This window comes from Geotrypetes seraphini, chromosome 17, assembly GCF_902459505.1.
Source record: "Geotrypetes seraphini chromosome 17, aGeoSer1.1, whole genome shotgun sequence".
NCBI classification, from domain to species: Eukaryota; Metazoa; Chordata; class Amphibia; order Gymnophiona; family Dermophiidae; genus Geotrypetes; species Geotrypetes seraphini.
In genome coordinates, this window is record NC_047100.1 from 39,081,364 (window position 1) to 39,100,543 (window position 19,180).

Consider the following 19,180-nt stretch of genomic DNA (forward strand, 5'->3'; position numbering starts at 1 on the left):
GTGCCTTTATCTTGAACCTCTATTGTTTGTTTACAGGGAGAGAGATTCTTTTCCAGCATCCTAAAGGGTTGAAGTGACTGGATTTCCCCGAGCAGTTGGGCTGGAGTGTGTAACTAAGGTTCTGTTGTGTGTGTGCCACTGAATGAATACCACAATGAAACCTGAACTTAAGAAACCCAGCTGTGCCATTGAACACACGGACGTGGATCGTACCACTGCTAAGAGAGGGGCTGGCTTCAGGTAGGACCCTCCACTTCCCTCCTTTACATTTCTGTGTGTCTCCGACATCAGATTCATAGCTGTTTCCTGCTCAGGAGATCTGATGAAATGATTAGAGGTGAGGAGCTGAGCTAACTGCTCAGCAATGTCCAAAGAGGCCACCCTCAGTGGCCCCACCTGAAAGCTGCCTTCCTAGGTTCCTGAAACATAGCAGGTCTCTGCTTAACATCTAGGGAGAGACAGTAAAGTGATTGATCATGGCAGAGCAGCTCCTCGGGTACGTAACTTATTCCTTTGGGAGCTTTATTTTTTGAGGGGCTTGATTTGTTCCCCCCCTTTCCTTGCATTGTCTGTAATCAGAAGAACATTGTGGGTGCACCTGTAGGACGTGGCTCTTTGCTCTCAGCTGCATGTATATCGATGGAAACTAGTGTAACCTTATTCCTCACCTACAAAAGGGACGCAACAGTGTCAGCGATTTCTTTTGCCAAGCTCTGTCCAAGGGGAGAGGAAGGGAATGGAAGCATCCTGGCAGGCGATCTACTTTTTAAAAAAGTGAGCAAATCCTTTTGTTCCAATTAACAGGCGCGAGGCAGTCTGGCTTATTTGCAGACACACTTCACTTCTAAGCCAAGCGAGCCTCCGCTGTCTTTTCTTACAATCTCAACATCAAATGAATACATTTGCGAGATCTAGCAAAGCAAATGGGGGATAGAAAACATGTGTGTGTGTCTGCCCTTCATCTAATGGCATTTAACAGGGGAATGTACATGCTTGCATTGTGAGATAGCCAGGTAAAGTGGAAAGGTCGAGGACCCCCCTCCACCCCGCCGTGTTTGTCTTTTTATTCTGTGCAAACATCCCCCCATTCCCGTGTATGGGCTAGATTCACTAAGCTCACCGATCATGTCCCGACCAGTTTGTGAGCCTTTTCCGACCCCAACCCGATTCACTAACCTTCTGCCCGATCCTATCTGATCCGCACATGCAAATAAGGGGAAATGCATGCATACGTAGGAAGGCAGCGATTCACTAAACAGAAGAAGGAACACCGACTGGGTTTGCCGATCCAAAAAAAGAAGCGACTGCTGAGGACCAGTCGCTCACGTCCTTGCCAACTGTCCTGCTCTCTGCCGCCCCTGAAACCATCAAAATAAAAAAAACATTTCCCTTGTGCAAAAAGCACCCTGCTTTCTACCGTCCTGCCTCTCTGCCGCCCTTCCTCTCTGCGAGCCTGTGTTTTTAACCCGTGGTTTTAACCTGCAGGTTTAAAGCAGAGCTGCACTACGGCGTCTTCTGCTTGTTCCCGTCTGGCTGCAAAGCATGTTCTGTTCCCTTGAAATGATTCTCGTGGGGCCAGCAAGTACAACCCCCCTCACCCCTTTTCTTTTGACCTCAAGCGCATGCGCAGATTGCATCTCCAGGGAGAGAGGATGGTCTGCGCAAGCATCTGGATTGCTCTGCAGCGATCCATGCGGTCGGTGTGGGGTGTGCCTCCGATCAAATAATTTGCATGAGGACTGTTTAGTGGATCGGTCGCTCAGCAAGAGTCGGCCACGGATCACTCTATGGATCAGTTCGGAAAGGTGAGTTTAGTGAATTTAGGTCTTTGTCTTTTCATTCGATGCAAAAATTTCTCTGACTGGAATCTTAGCTAGTTTCAAAGTATAACAGTCCCAATACTTCATCTCCTCCTTTGTTGTGGGTCGGTGTGGATGTAATAATAATAATAATAATAACAGTTTATATACCGCAATACCGTTAAGTTCTACGTGTTTTACAATAGATTAAGCGAGGTACAAATTGATTGAATTTAAGAGGGGGGAAGAGGAGAGTTAATAGGACCGGAAATGCGTTGTTGAGGAGAAAGAGATTAATAGGACAGAGGAATCACTATGGAGGAGAAAGAAGAAGAGTGGGTCAGTTGTCTAGATACTTTAGGAGCAGTTGAGTGTTTAGACGTTTTCTGAATTCCTCATAAGTGAAAGCAGTTAGAAACATAGAAAAAAGCGGCAGAAAAGGGCTATAGCCCACCAAGTCTGCCCATTCCAAATATCCCCTCCCTTGAATTCACTCCCTAAAAGATCCCACTTGAGTATCCCATTTTCTCTTAAAATCTGTTACGCTGCTGGCCTCTATCACCTGGAGTGGGAGTCTGTTCCAATGATCCACTACTCTTTCGGTGAAGAAGTACTTCCTGGAGTCGCCATGAAACTTCTCTCCCCTAATTTTCAGCGGATGCCCTCTGGTGGTCGAGGGTCCCATGAGCCAGAAGATATTCCCATGAGCCAATTGATCTAGGTCTTTACCCCACAATGCTGCTTGATGTGAAAGAAGGTGTTCATGGTGTTTTTTCAGTTTACAACCTCTAACTGGGGGGGAAACGAAGTAGGAATGAGAGCTTCTCTTGTGTCTGTTGGCAGAGAAGGAGAAAAGGTCAATTATGTATTTAGGGGCAAGTCCGTTTAGCGCTTTAAAGCAGAAGCAGGTGAATCTAAACTTTATGCGTGCTTCCATCGGTAGCCAATGTAACTGCCGGTAGTAGGGTGATACATGATCGAATTTCTTTAGTCCGAAGATTAATCTGACCGCTGCAATTTGCATTAGTTGTACACGTCGCATATTTTTTTGGGAAATAGCTAAGTAGGCGATGTTACAGTAGTCAAGTTGACTTAGTACGAGGGATTGGACCAGGGTTCTGAATGCCGACGTATCAAAATAACCTTTAATGGATCTGAGTTTCCACATTTGATTGTACTTTAGAGGATTTATAATGTAGTAGTGGGAATCTATCACATCTTACACCGAAAGCTTCAGGGAAAGTGGACTGATAATTCTTTGCTCCCTTTTAAATGTCACAATGGCAAATTTAAATACAAAATACACTGAGTTACTCCAGGTAGATGAACAAATACATTCCATCACACATGTTTATTATAGTTGTAAAATAGAAAAAAAAAAAAAGTCATCCTTTTTTCTGTTTAATATATTTTGATTTATAAGGAAAGAAAAATATATAGGTGTCCTAAAATCTTCAGTTTTAGCTTGTCCTGCCAGAAAAAATCTAAATGAGTCAAGGTGTTTGTACTTGCACAATTTGCTGTCTAAAATTAAGGAATGAGAATGTGTCTATAAGTGTAATTTTCTCCTATTTAAAGAAACGTTTAAAATTTGCAAGAAATAAACTAGGTGAGGGCAAAAGAAAGGACAAGTTTAAGATCAAATAAAATGAGATGAGTCAATAGAGGAATTTTTCAGCTGAGAGAAATAGTAAATCTGCAAATCTGTTAGATGGGATTAGGGTTACCAGATTTTCCAGAACTAAAATCCAGATCCATGGCCCTGCCCCCAGACCCGCCCAGTTCCAACTCATTCCCCATTCTGCCCCCAGCCCCACCCCCTCAACCTGTTCACTTGTCAGGAGGGCATCTGTGCATGCACTGGTGTGACGCGATCACTTAACATTCATGCAAATGACGTCACTACGTTGCTCCTAGCAAGAAAGAGACATGGGAGTACTGGTCGACAAGTCAATGAAGCCGTGTGTGCAATGTGCAGCGGCAGCGGAAAGAATGCTAGGAATGATTAAGCAGGGGATCACAAACAGATCGGAGAAGGTTATCATGCCGCTGTACCAGGCCATGGTGCGCCCTCACCTTGAGTACTGCGTCCAGCACTGGTCACCGTAAATGAAGAAGGACACGGTACTACTCGAAAGAGTCCAGAGAAGAGCGACTAAAATGGTTAAGGGGATGGAGGAGTTGCAATACAGTGAGAGATTGGAGAAGCTGGGCCTCTTCTCCCTTGAAAAGAGGAGACTGAGAGGGGACATGATTGAAACATTCAAGATACTGAAGGGAATAAACTTAGTAGATAAAGACAGATTGTTCACCCTCTCCAAGGTAGGGAGAACGAGAGGGCTAAAGCTGAAAGGGTATAGATTCCATACAAACATAAGGAAGTTCTTCTTCACCCAGAGAGTGGTAGAAAACTGGAACGCTCTTCCGGAGTCTGTTATAGGGGAAAACACCCTCCAGGGATTCAAGACAAAATTGGACAAGTTCCTGCTGAACTGGAACGTATGCAGGTAGGGATGATCTCAGTTAGGGCTCTGGTTTTTGACCTGGGGGCCGCCACGAGAGCGGACTGCTGGGCGCGATGGACCACTGGTCTGACCCAGCAGTGGCAATTCTTATGTTCTTAAAACCCAGACAAAGTGCCGGGTTTTGAAAAGCCATCCAGTCACCTGGACATGTCCTCAAAAAGGAGGACATGCCTGGGGAAATCCGGACATCTGGTAGCCCTAGCTGGGATATATTCTTAGCAGTGTGGGCAGAAAAAGTACATAACTGGTTAGTGCAGTGGACTGACCAACAGGGCTCAATTCCCACTGCAACTCCTTGTGACTCTGAACAAATGACTTAACAATTCATTGCCCTAGGTTCAAAACAAGTACCTGTCTAAAATATGTAAACCGCTTTGATTGTAACCACACAAGTCCTTTAGCCTTTACAATCAAGTTATTATGACATCACTGATGAGGTTGACTCTTATTGGTGGAATGAGGCATTATGACATCACAGCTCTGGTTACCAGAGACTGAAACTCTTCACACTAAGGAGGGAAGTTAGAAACATAGACCACTGGGATTGAAGGAGTGACCCAGTGGTTAGAGCAGGTGCCTCAGCGCCCTGAGGCTGTGAGTTCAATTCCCACTGCAGCTCCTTAACCCTCCATTGCTCCAGGTACAATACTTACATTGTGAGCCCAGCAGGGACAAAGAATGTGCCAGCATATAATAAATTTAAACTGCTTTGATTATATCACAGGAAGGTGATACATCAAATACCATGACCCAGGAAGAACTGGGCAAAAAGGACAAGCTAATTGACCTTTTCCTGTCCTCGTTTACTGTGTTACTTTAAGATCAGGAAGTCTCGTGGCAGGGTGTGAGCTAAGGATTTCAGCTTTTCAGAATGTTCCAACAAACCGGAACACTTTTTCATTGAAGCTGTACTAGTGCCTATTCTGCCTTAAAGAAAATTCAATCTGGAATGCAAACTACACACCGATTCCCAATTATGCTACCACAGAGTTCTTAGATAAAAGGAAGGAGTCTGTATAAGTAGAATCAGAGAGACTATGTGTCACATGAACATTTTCATGAATACAATAGTAATTAAGTATATAAGAATTGCCATACTGGGACAGACCGAAGATACAGGCAGTCCCCAGGTTAAGAACAAGTTCTGTTTTTTAAACCGTTCTTAAGTTGAATTTGTATATAATTTGGATCCTGTACAGTAGTGTTCTTCAACCGCCGGTCTGTGGACCGGTACTGGTCTGCAGAAATTTTCAGCCGGTCCACAGGGCCGGCACATCCATCGGGCCCAAGACAGTGTTCTTCAGCCGCTGGTCCACGGTGCAATCAATGCGGCATCTTCGGGCCAGCTTCCTGAGTACTGCAGTGCATAAAGCCATGGGAAAAGACTCCTATGCGTGTCCTGCACCTGAACCGGAAGCCTTCTCTCCGACGTTGCAATGTCAGAGGGAAGGCTTCCAGATGAGGCGCAGGACGTGCGCGAGAAGAGGGAGCCGGCCTAAAGATGCCACATTGATCGCACCGTGGACCGGCCCGAAGATAACACCAGGTGGCAGGCCAGCATGGAGGGAGAGAGATAACAACAGTAGAGGGAATGCTTTTATTTTTTTATTTAGTGATTGATTTGTCTGTTCAAGAAGAAATGCATTTGTTTCTTTTCCTCTGGGGTTGTACTGCTTGCAGAGTCTTGCAACTTAGGGTTTGTTTGTAAATATTAGTGCTTTTAGTTTTTGGTCCTGCATTTGCATGGGGTTATCTGTTTTCTGGTAGGAATGAATGTTGAAAAGCAGACAGTGTGCTTTGTGTATTTTAATTTTGTGGTTAACCATTATGTGTTGTTAATACAATTATATTGTGTGTATATATGAAAAATGAATGGAAAAAATGGTGTTACAATTAGTACTATTATGGGGGCAGGGTCTGGGGCGGAGATTGGGTGGAGATGGGCACGACTTAGCCCACTGATCTTCAACTGCCAGTCCGCGGACCGGTGCCAATCCACAAAATAATTATTTTATTTCTGCTGGTCCATAGGTGTCACAAGGTTGAAGAACACTGCTGTACAGTACACATTCTATAAAAACATTAAACATTTAAGAACGTTAAAGAAACAGTCCTCAAAATAAAGTACCGTAGTTTAAATAGAAAGAAAAGATAGGAGGTTTACACTTACTTTTGTTCTTCATCCATCCCTCTCCACCACCACATCCAACTTTTCTCCCTCTCATCCCTCTCTTTCCCATGCAACTGTACCTTGTGCCTCTCCCACCTTGTCCAATATTTTTCTCCCTCCCTATGCCCAATACACCTTCTTTCTTCAATTTCCCATGTGCTCCATCTCTCTTTCCCTCTCACTCAGACATCTTTGCCCAGCAAGTCTCCCTTTCTATTCCCTCCCAATCTCAGCATCTCTTTCCCTCACTTCTTCCATCCTATGTCTGAAGGTTATACCCCCTTCCTTCCTTGTGTGTTCCAACGCGACCCTGCTTCTCCCTTCCTACGCCAGCGCATCCCTTGTCAACCCCCTCCATGAGGATTTACAATAACTGAAATCTGGTATAATTCCCTGAACTTAAATTTGGGTAGATCAGGTGTATTTTGTAACGCTGCATGCAAATCAGAAGGGTAGGAGGCACCTATCTTCCATGTCACCCCCTCCACTACTTCCCCATCCCCATGCCACACTTGCACCCTCCCTTCCCCGTACCTCTTTAAATCATCACCAGCGTGAGCAGCTTCTCATGCCAGCACTGGCCCCTCAACCCAGAAGTGACTTCAGAGGGGAGCCAGGCCAGCGTGAGCTGCAGGTCAGAAAAGTTGCTCATACTGACAAAAATTTAGACGTACAGGGGCGTGAGCGTGGTGTACGGGGGCAGAGAGATGCCGGTGTCCCCCAACAAGATGGCACCTGGGGCTGTCCACCCCCCCCCCACTAAGCCACTGCCTATGACCCTTCCATGCCCCTCCCATGGTCATACTCCATTTCAGATCCATACAAATAATTAATGCATGCCTCTTTATAGAATACGCCTAAAATGATTACATTTATTTATTCAATTTTCTATACCGTTCTCCCAGGGGAGCTCAGAACGGTTTACATAAATTTATTCAGGTACTCAAGCATTTCTAATTATTATCAATTAGTGCTAATAATTGTTATTGCCCAGTTATTAGCACTAATTGACTCATTCAATTAAGTTGCATGTACAAATTGGCCACATGCCCAGATTTGTGCACCCAACTCAAAGCGCCATATATAGAATCCGGGGGACAGTGACTGGTGTGGGTGGGATTGGAACACAGATCTGCAGAATTCATGCAACTCTCCTATGTCTACCAGGATTCAGAACTGACCAGGACAGGTCCCTGAGCTCTTCTGGACCACTCCTAGTGTCTTTAAAACCTGTATCACAATGCATTATGGTAGTCAGAGTTCTGGCTACTACCATTTGAAATCAGCATGGCAGGTATCCGAATCCAGACTGGTCATTCACCAGTTGATATCTCTGAACATACGCTACAATGGAGAGAACAGAGTGGAATAAGTACTATATTGCACTATCTACTATAATAAAATGCTAAGCGCGCATGCGTACTCTTACCTGCGTGATCCGTGATCTGTAGGTCCGTGGCCGGCAGGAGTGTGCATGCGCGCATACAACAGTCCCTGCGGTCTTGCCGGCTCCCTTACACTTCATGTCCGGCGCGGCTCCCCCCTCACTCACTGAAGACACCGTCAATGCACAAAACAAAAGGATCGTCGAAGAAAACTAAAAGAAAAAAACCAAACCCAGGTAGGCGAAGGCAGGGCATTACATCTCGCAGCTCTCCGGCTGCAACCTCACAAATCCTTGCATGTCTCTCTAGCGCTCGAGCTTGCAACCAGCTTACGAGGTAAGAATTTAGGAAGAGTACGGAGGACCACCTTGTCGTGATGGAATACTGTGAAAGGTGGGTCCGCTACTAAAGCTTGTAGCTTACTGACTCTGCGAGCAGACGTGAGAGCAATAAGAAAAACCACATTCCAAGTGAAATATTTCAGATGAGCCGAAGACATTGGTTCAAATGGAGGCTTCATCAACTGAGCAAGAACAACATTGAGATCCCAAACCTCTGGAGGCAGTTTGAGAGTTGGCTTAACATTGAAAAGTCCTTTTATGAATCCGGAAGCTACGGGATGAGCAGAGAAGGGTTTCCCTTCTATAAGCTGATGGAAAGCAGAAATTGCACTGAGATGGACTCGAATGGATGTTGATTTGAGGCCTGATTGAGATAAATTCAACTGGTAATCCAAAACTGAAGACAAGGAGGTAGATTGAGGCTCGTTGTGATTAATGGTGCACCAAGCAGAAAATCTAGTCCATTTCTGGTTGTAACATTGCCTAGTGGTCGTCTTCCTAGAAGCCTCTAAAATATCCTTAACAGATTGAGAGAACTGGAGAGTGACAGTTACGTTGAGAGGTATTAAGCTGTCAGGTGTAGAGACTCCAGGTTGGGATGAAGAAGAGACCCCTGACTCTGCGTAAGCAGAGACAGAAAAACTGGTAGAAGTAGAGGCTCCCTGCTGCTGAGTTGAAGTAGAAGGGAGAACCACGGTTGTCTGGGTCTCCCTCTGATGCAACTTCCTGTTTCAGCTTGGGCAGATTATGGCAGAGGGACAACACCTTGGAAGCGCTAAAGAATCGCTTCCACGTTGGTGACCCCTTTGTATTTTTAAAGGTGAGAGGGGCTTTGGAATGGGGTGGGGAGAAGGGAAGGACATTCTAGCCCACGGGGGTCCCCTGGATCTGTGAGCCCAGGGCAGTTGCCTTGTTTGCCCCCTCTCCTAACGCCCCCCTGATTTTTTTTATATGAGCTATATGGGGACTCACGTGTCTTATACTGGCCCCACATGACCCAGGAAGCTGATGTGCTATTAAACACCACTTCTACCCCAACCATGGGTTGGGAGAAGATCAGTATGAGGATAAACAGACTGCACTACATCTAGGGAGTGGGGGCATGGAAAGAAATCCTGTACTACCTCTGTTCCCTTGGCTGGAATGGGAACAGGAGGTTGCTAAAGATACTGTGCTATGAATTTTAAAAGGGGTTGATACCTATTGTATGGCTTACTCTTAAACATTATGGTGATATTTTTGTAGCTATGTTATACAGTACATATATCTGGTTACATTGCTTCAGGGTAGGCAGAATGGTGAGATTTTACAAATTGAATAAATTAATTAGGGATATCTCCTAACTTAACTGGGGAGCAGAGAGAATGAATGTAAGGGTACATGGGGGAAAGGGGAAGTTTGCACATTGTACTTAACTAATCCATGCCAATGAAAGTGTGGAGGGAGAACATTTATAGACTATCCCTCCCCCCTCCTAAATCAAACCATCAAAATACATTTATGCCCAGATAATTTCCCACTGACAGTTTAACTTCATTGCAGACTATATTATTTTTCCTCTATGAAGGATAAGTTCCTTATAATACCAAGGCAGTACAGTACTACCTTGCCCCACCCAAACCTTTCAAAGTCCGAAGAAGGAAGTTGGCCATAGCAACCCTGAATGCTTGTGGCTGTAAACATTTTCTTGCTGTTAAAGGAAGGGCCGGTTTTAGACATGCTGGAGCCCAGGGCAGAAATTAAGGAGGGGGCCCCTGATCCCTTCTCCTCTCTGTACTCTCCTCCTGATATCCCTACCTGCCATTAATACCACACATAAAACAACTTTAAATGACTTCTTCATACCCAAAACACAGACTGACCTTTACCAAATACAGAACAAGAGACCACAAATAGAAATAGAAATACAATCAGATATGTACTTTCTGTAACACACAAGGCCCAGGCCCACCAAAATTTAGCCACTTCCCTTGCTCTGGATGGTGGGGATCCCAAAACCCTGCCAGTTGAAGACCATCTTCTCCAGTCTGGCAGCCAGAAATCTCCCAAGCTCTGCAGCTAGCAGCAGAGTCTCTGAGCTGCCACCAGCTGCAGAGCTTGAAGAGTTCTGGCTGCCGGACTGGAGGAAAAGATTTTCAGCTGGCAGGGCTTTGGGAAACCCACCAGCTTAGGTACAGGCAGTCCCCGAGTTACAGATGCCCAACTTGTATGACTCGTACTTAAGACCTTGGTTGCGGCTTCATTTGATTTTACTCTACTGTATCGTGCGATGGTACACCCGCATCTGGAGTACTGTGTCCAGTATTGGTCGCCGTACCTCAAGAAGGACATGGTAATACTTGAGGGGGTCCAGAAAAGAGCAACAAAAATGATAAGAGGTATGGAAAACCTTTCATATGCCGACAGGCTAGAAAAGCTGGGGCTGTTCTCCCTGGAAAAGCAGAGACTTAGAGGAGACATGATAGAAACTTTCAAGATCCTGAAAGGCATAGATAAGGTAGACAGGGACAGATTCTTCAGACTGTGGGGAACAACAAGTACAAGGGGGCACTCGGGGAAACTGAAAGGGGACAGGTTTAGAACCAATGCCAGGAAGTTCTTCTTCACCCAGAGACTGGTGGACACGTGGAACGCACTCCCGGAGGTTGTGATAGGGCAGAAGACGCTACAGGGATTCAAAGAAGGTTTGGATAAATTCCTGAAGGATAAGGGGATTGAGGGGTACGGACAGAAGTAGTGATAGTTTATAGGATGAGGCTCTGTAAGAATGATCTACAATAGCATCACAAGGGTATCCATTGTTCCCTGATCATATTTTCAGCCCTTTTACCTTTCTTTTTAGAGTTCTGAGGTAGTTCTCATTTAGGTGGGCACTTCTAGGACTTTGCCAAGTTTTACTTCTGGGTTGGAGATTTTTAAAGAGCCTGTTACAACCTACCACTATACTACCAGATGGAGGAACAGGATACAGAGCAGGGTGAGGGGCTGGTTGCAGAGCCTGGCAGGGAAGGGGGCTGGGTTCAGAGCCTTGCAGGACAAGGAGGGAAGGGGGCTGGGTGCTGAGCCTGGCAGGGAGTGAGGGGGGCTGGGTGCAGAGCCTGGTATATATTAGTACACAATTTGGTTCAGAATGTTTTTTTTCTTGTTTTCCTCCTCTAAATCTAGGGTGCGTCTTATGGAAAGGTGCATCTTTTGGAGCAAAAAAAATACGGTATATTTTGCATTTGGGAAGGAGGCATGGTAGGAAGAAAATTTAGTGCTCTCCCACTTTGGATTCAGGGCCACTGCCCATCCTCTCTCCCCCATCAGTTGTCTAGTTGTCTGGTAAGACATTGGACACATATCCCAAAGCTAACATATTCCACCAGTGACATACCTAGCATATATGACACCCAGGGACAATCATTTTTTACAACAAACCCAAGCCAGATTAGATCAACCCTTCACAATCAATGCTAACAAAAAACATGTCTTTAGTACACACAGAACACAGAAACAGCCTCGCCCAATATGGAATAAGTAATCACAAACTAAAAATAGAAATATGTAGACAAAAGTTAAACTGAACCACCAAGAAGCTGGACTCTGCATAAAATGCAACACCACAGAAACAGTGATGCATGTCCCCTAATATTGTACAAAATATAAAGACAGCAGATGTATATTTGAGAAAAGAGAAATAACAAATCACATTACAAATTAACAAATAAAAATAAAACAAAAAATGGAAAATAAGATAATACCATTTTATTGGACTAATACATTTTTCAATTAGCTTTCAGAGGTCAAAATCTCTTTCCTCAGGTCATTTATGGTCTAAAAAAGTCGGATCATGCAAGCCCGTTCTACAGAAAACTTCACTGGTTACCAATGGAGGCAAGGGTCATCTTCAAGTTTGTCTGCCTTTGCTTCAAAACCATAACTGGTTCATCCCCGATCTACCTGCCACACCATTTTGCATTTCCAGGCACCTCCCGCACACATAATACCTATCTCTTTGCCTTCCCCTCTCTGAAGGGCTGTATCTACAAGAGATTCCTTGATAGAACACTGTCATTCCAAGCTGGCAAATGGAAATAAATGTCTAACCACCCTCATTTCAAATACACCCTCCTACCAAGCCTTCAGGAAATCAATCAAACTTATCTCTTTGACAAATTTCTCTGACCCCCCCTGCCTTATTGTACTGCTGATATACTTATTGCATATACGACGTATTTCCGGTCTTACCCAACCATTCTCGACTCTCTAATGTAATCAATTTACTCTACCAATGTAATTGACAATACTCTCTGTAACTTCGCTGTCTATGTACAGTTTCTTCCTCTGTAAACCGCTCTGAATTGCTTCTGGTATTGCGGTACACAAAAATAAAGTTATTATTATTAAAGTTTCCTGTTTCTGCTCGGGCAGATTGCGTCAGAGAGAAAGCTTTAGGCCAGGCAGCTGCACGCAATTTATGAAAATGGCAGCTGCGCTGAGGCCCCACTGAAAAAGGAAACTGTGATTTGGAAAGATGACCGTGAAGGTGAGGGAAGCGGAGAGATGTGGCAACAAGGGTAACAGATGCCCGGACCATGGAGCCCCCTTGAGCTGTGGGGCCCAGGGCAGCTGCCCTGTTTGATACCCCCTAACGCCGGCCCTGTTTAAAGGCATAATCTGTTCTCAGCTATTTTTTGTTGCTCTTTTCATGTGATTCTGGATGAAAAATGGGGATGTTTAAAAGATGGCCTTTTGGGTGAGTTGCAAGAAACAGGGAAGTATATTGAGAAGACAAGAAGCCACAGAGTTAAATCTGGATGTTATTTTGGTCTGAAAGATTGATGCTGTCTGTCTTGCCTCCCTGAATTTGATTGCGAGGGAGACAGGGGGTTGCTATGGATACTGCACTATTGTTCACTCCAATGTAAACTTGCCTGGTTCTGGGTCACATCTGTGAAAGTCACTTTGGATCCATTAAAGTTTGTCATAATGTGATTAGATGGTGGAATGCCTCTGAATGTGTTCTCTCTTCCTTCCAAGGCTCCTCATAACCATCACACAGAGAATTTCTGGATAGTTGAACGCTTGCATGGTTGCATTTTCCACTCTGGTCTCATTTAATTTTCTGAATTAAGGGAGGCATGTTGCATTTTTGAACTGTTCAATTAAGTTTGCTTTCTAGGAGTCATTCATTTTTATAGCATTTCCACCTTTCACATACATTTTGGAATATGACTTGATAGCAATGTTGTATAGCATATCACCTTCTCTCCTATTTCCTTGATTGGGATTTTTTTCGGGGGGTTTACAACAGTTTCATTGTTCTTTTGAGCTTTCAGTTCAATCCAGAGCCAGTGCGCTGAGCCTTAATTCACAAGCATTTATTTATTTATTCACGATTTACTATACCTCTGCAACTGAGGCACAGGACTAAGCGGTTCAGAGACTAAAACAAAACTGAGGAAAGTAACTCCATTGATCAATAGGGAAGAAGAAGTCGACCGTACCACAGGAACATGAAGACAAACTCAAAGGATGGTGGGGGAACATTAGTCAGGAATGCAAAGCCAGAACTAGGAGGAGAAAGCAAGCTCAAAGAGCCAGGTATTCTGAAAGGATTTGAAATTCCGGATAGATCCCTCAGCACACAATTTGAGAGGCATACTATTTCAGAGTGAAGGGGCTACAAAGAAGAAAGCACAATCACAAGTGGATTCCAATTGGGCTAGGTGTGGGAGAACCATACGGTGGTGGTTCAAACACCTGAGAACACAAGCAGGGGAGTAGAAAATGATCAGTGATGAGAGGTAAGGCCTTAAAGGCTAGTAAGAGAGCTTTAAATTGAATATGATCATGTGATTGGGAGCCAATGATGTTGTTTTAATAAAGGAATGATGTGATCAGTGATGCAGGAGTATATTAAAAGGTGAACAGCAGTGTTTTGTAGTGTCTGGAGTCTCTTGATAATGGACTTTGCTACACCAAGGAGCACTAAGTTATAGTAATCAACCATGACTGAAAATAGCTGCTGATAGAGCCAGTGGTTTAATATGTTTTAATGGAGGGTATCCAATAGGTTCTTTCATTCCTGTCTGTATTTTCATTTAGAAGAGTATCCAATGTTCCAATATTGATCAAAGTCGGAGACAACCAATGTCTAAGAATTATTTTGCCAATAAAGTTATCTTTATCATACTGGTGTTTTGTTTTCTTCAGACTTGTTGTCTCTGACTTTGATTATCTTTGGTGTAACCAACCCTCATTTGCTTCTTTAATATTCCAAGATCCAAAATACGAAGGGATGCTGAAAAGTTCTCAACCCAACCATCTTCCTATATTCTGAGCATTATTTTCTACTGTAGCTGAAAAGAGTGTTATTTTATTTTGTAAAGTGCCAATTTGCAGAAATCATAATGCTATGGTTTGACATTGTTTCACATTATTGAATGAATCATGTCAATGAAAAGTGTGGAATTTTCAAGTGTGGAACTCCGAGCCATCATGAAGTTCCTATTTTTGCAGAAGAAAACTCCAAAGGAAATCCATGAATGTATGATACCAATATTGAGTGACAAATGCCCATCATACTCCACAGTGAAGAAGTGGTATGCAGACTTTCAGCATGGAAATTTCAAGACCAAATATGCAGCAAGGTCTCGGAAGCCTCAAACAGTGTCAACTCCTGAAATTGTTGACCATGTCCATGACCTGATTTTGGCAGATCAGCGAATACTGGCTAAAACAATTGCTGAAACATTACAGATATCTATGGAACGTGTTGGGTATATAATCCATGAGCAGCTGAGTATGGTTGTCAGCCAAGTGGATACCCAAATGTTTGAATGCTGATGAGAAACGATGTTGAGTGGACACTTTCAAATTGATTTTGCAGCATTTTCAGTGAGCTGGTGCCAACTCTTTGGAATGACTAGTTACTGTTGATGAAGCATGGGTACACCACTATGGTCCTGAGATAAAACAACAGTCCAAGGCCAAGGAAATTCAAAATCCAAAAGTCAGCAGGAAAGGTCATGGCCACAGTGTTTTGGGATCAGGAAGGTGTTGTAATGACTGACCATCTTCCGAGGGGCTAAACAGTTAATGCAGAATACTACTGTAACTTGCTGTGCCGATTAAAGAGGCATTGAAGGGAAAAAGGAGAGGGATGCAGCAGAAAGGAGTTCTCTTTTTGCAAGGCAATATACCTGCTCACAAGGCTGGAAAAACAATGAATGTTTTGATGCAGCTGGGGTTTCAGTACATAGACCTTCCACCCTACTCACCAGACCTTGCTCCATCTGACAATTTTCTGTTTCCAAACTTTAAAAAAAGTTTCAAAGGGTGACAATTTTGTAGTGATTTAGAGGTGATTGCAGTAGCAGAGCAGTATTTCAGTGACCAGATATCAGAGTATTTTTTTGAAGGGTTGCAGAAACTTCAGACATTTATGTGCCAAGTGTGTTGAACTTAGGGGTGACTATGTGGAATAACTTATAAGTTTCATGGCTCCAAGTCATTGCCTTCACTATTAGTGGAGGCAATGCTGAAATATTCAAAGTTGGGGAAGCAGTTTGAAGTCAAAGGTTAATGAGGCTTATTTCAAAGTGTTCATTAGTTAGACATAAAATATGATTACACTGGTTTAGTGACAAGTCTGCAGTACCCCTCCCCATAGCCCGCCTGGCTTCCAGGATATCCACACTGAATATGCAAGTATTTGTATTCACTGCCACCACTTCATGCAATCTCATGTATATTTCTTGTGCTCTAATTAGCATATAACATTGCCAGAAAACTAGTAGGTTTTGCATGCAATATGTTTGTATTTATGTGCCCTATTTATGTGGTGTGCTATTAAATGTATTTTAAGCTTAATAAAGCAAAAATAAAAACCCAGAACCCTATTTAGCAGATCGCATTGGAAACATCCAAAGCCTGCCTATGTCCCGTCCACAGAACTCTGAAGCCCAAACTATGCTGAAAATTAGACCTGGTTTTCATTCGCCTTCAATTTGGACAGAAGGTCCGGGCAGTTCACAACAAGAGAACTGAGGCATATCAGTGAAGATGCAAGATACAGTAGAAATCAGTAGAATACAATGCTATACAATACAATAAAATTCAACAAAATACAATGTTGAGAGCAGTGGTCTCAAACTTGTGGCCCAGGGGCCACATGCGCCAGGTACTATTTTGAGGCCCGCGGTATGTTTATCATAATCACAAAAGTAAAATAAAACAGTTTCTTGATCATATGTCTCTTTAGCTATAAATGACAATATTATTATTAAGACTTAGCTAAAAGGAAAGAGTTTTACCTCATGCAAAATTGTCATTTCTTTAATAAGACATTAACTATTTTTTTCTGAGGCTCTCCAAGTACCTACAAATCCAAAATGTGGCCCTGCAAAGGGTTTGAGTTTGAGATCACTGATGTAGAGTGATACAAAGCAAAGTCATCACATAAATATATCAAACAGATAGGTTTTCAGTGATTTTCTAAACTCATAGTAAGATTGGGAGTGGGCAATCAGAGAACACATTCAAGAGCTCATTCTCCCAGCTTGAAAGGCTAGGCTTTCGGAGTAGGGTACATGAACATGCCCGAGTTTCTTGTGTTCTTGTTTGATGTGAATAGATTTAATTGGGAGGATAAGTATGTCTTTAAACTATGCACACTTATCTTCCTGATCTTTCATGGTAAACCCCTAGACTATTCGACAAATTTAGTAGAACTACCACCAAACAAGAAGGGGGAAAGGGATTGTGACTTGTATATTGCCTTTTTGTAGATTTACATCTACACTCAAAGCAGTCTACATACAGGTACTTCAAGCGTTTTCTCTATCTGTCCCAGTGGGCTCACAGTCTATCTAATGTACGTGGGGCAGTGGAGGACTAAGTGACCTGCCCAGGGTTAAAGGTAAAAATATTTTAATGCCTCCTACAAATAATGATTAATAAAATTTAAATATTGTGCTAAGGAACAGCACAGGGTTTGAACCCACAACCTCAGGGTGCTAAGGCTGTTGCTCTAACCACTATGCCACACTCTCCTCCTGATAAGCAACTACCTAAGACTGAAATTTTCTAAACCCAGAGGAATCAGATAAAACACAATACACTCAACAACCTTTCCATACCTGGAAGCTAAATGGTGGAATTCCCTCCCAATTCAACTAAGAACCTCCCACTCCTACAAAAACTTCCGTAAAGACCTGAAAACCTATCTATTCACAAAATACCTAATGCAAACCAAATGACACCTTTAGCAGAGGATGAAACTAAAAATCCTCAATAAAGACATACCACCCAATGAACACCCCCATATCATAATATCTCAGTTCCCACGTTAGATTATAATCTCTATCTATGTAAGCAACAAATATAATACTTGTAACTCCTGGATATGACCAGTTTCATCTTACCTGTAAATCGCATAAAACTCCTCATGGGGGAGATATTAGTAAAATGACTTTGGCTAGAATCACCACTGATATCAACGTGAGAGAAACTGTCAGGTCAAGTAACTTTTTGTATATTTTTATTTTAGGAGGAATGATCCTAACACCCGAAGCCCAACTTCAGGAACCAGAAATAAAAATGAAGAGAAGCCAGTGAGGTTACGTGCATTATCCTTCAGGACATACCATCAACGACCATGCCACCTATTTCTTTTGTTTGTGTTGCTTCTGGGGAATGGCTTGACCCGGTGCTATGGATTGAAGCCATCCATTCCCTCCTTCCTCCCAAACAAGCCTTTTGTGGTGTTTTGGAATGCTCCAACGATCAGATGTGAAAGTGTATATGGAGTACCCCTAAACTTGAATGCTTTTTCCATTGTCCATAATACACAGGAGAAATTTATTGGGGAAAATATCACCATCTTTTACTATGACCAGCTGGGCCTCTATCCATATTATATGAATTCTACAGTGATCAATGGAGGTTGCCCCCAAAATGCCAGTTTAAAAAGTCATTTGGACCAGATGGTTGTTGACATTAAAACTGCAATGCCACAGCCTTTCTTGGGCTTGGCTGTGATTGACTGGGAAGAATGGAGACCTCAGTGGGTGCGGAACTGGGATAAGAAGAGCATTTATCGGGTAATGTCTCAGCAGCTGGTAAGAAATAAGAATCCTTTTTGGACTGCAGACCAAATAGACAAGCAGGCCCAGTGGGAATTTGAGACAGCTACCCAAATATTTATGACAAGGACAATGAAACAGGCCCAGTTCCAGCAGCCTGCTGGGCATTGGGGCTATTACCTGTATCCAGAATGTTATAACTATGACTACCAGAATAATTTTGATAACTTTACCGGACACTGTCCTCACATTGAGGTTCAGCGTAATAACCAACTGCAATGGCTTTGGGAGGCGAGCAAGGCCCTGTACCCATCCATCTATATGCAAGAAGTACTTAAGAACTCAAACCAAGGGAAGAAGTTTGTGAAGGCCAAGGTGATCGAGGCTATGAGAATAGCTGAACTGCCCTCTTCTGTGTGTTCCTTACCAGTGTATGTGTATTCACGGCCTTTCTACAGCTACTCCTTAACACCCTTAACTCAGGTGCGAAGAAACTCCTTTATCCCTGTGCTTGGGGGAAATTTGAAAGCTATTTACCTTGCCTCTTTAAATTGCTGCGGCAATCAGATACATTTTAAATAAGCATCCTCGGAGGTATTTCCTTTACGCCGCACAATAATGGCTTACTCCTGCCTGAGGATAACCTTTGGATAAGTAGAGATTATCAATATCAAGTTGGTTTTTATAGGTTGGGGCTAGCTCTAGTCTAATCAGCACCCATTCAAAAACAACATGAAGAATAGACATTTTATAGGTTCTGGCACAGCATTCCTGCTTTTAGTGGCAATAGCTCTGGTGCAGCCTCCCTTCCCCTCCTTCCTTCTGCCATCCCAATTAGAAACAAGTGTTTCTCTCTCTCCTCCCAGTCTGTCACAGATGCTAGAGTTACA

The 19,180-nt window shown here is 43.3% G+C and overlaps 1 protein-coding gene across 4 annotated transcripts in view; it reads left to right on the forward strand.

Annotated features, from left to right (window-relative positions):
• LOC117351419 (hyaluronidase-4-like) overlaps positions 1-19,180 on the forward strand; it is a 74,114-nt gene that overhangs the window by 35,287 nt on the left and 19,647 nt on the right. For all 4 annotated transcript variants that reach the window (XM_033926671.1, XM_033926674.1, XM_033926672.1 and 1 more), the window contains exons 2-3: positions 37-240; positions 17,756-18,773. In XM_033926671.1, the coding sequence (XP_033782562.1) occupies positions 143-240; positions 17,756-18,773 (1,116 nt within the window). In that variant the 5' untranslated portion in view covers positions 37-142. The remainder of the gene's footprint in view (positions 1-36; positions 241-17,755; positions 18,774-19,180) is intronic.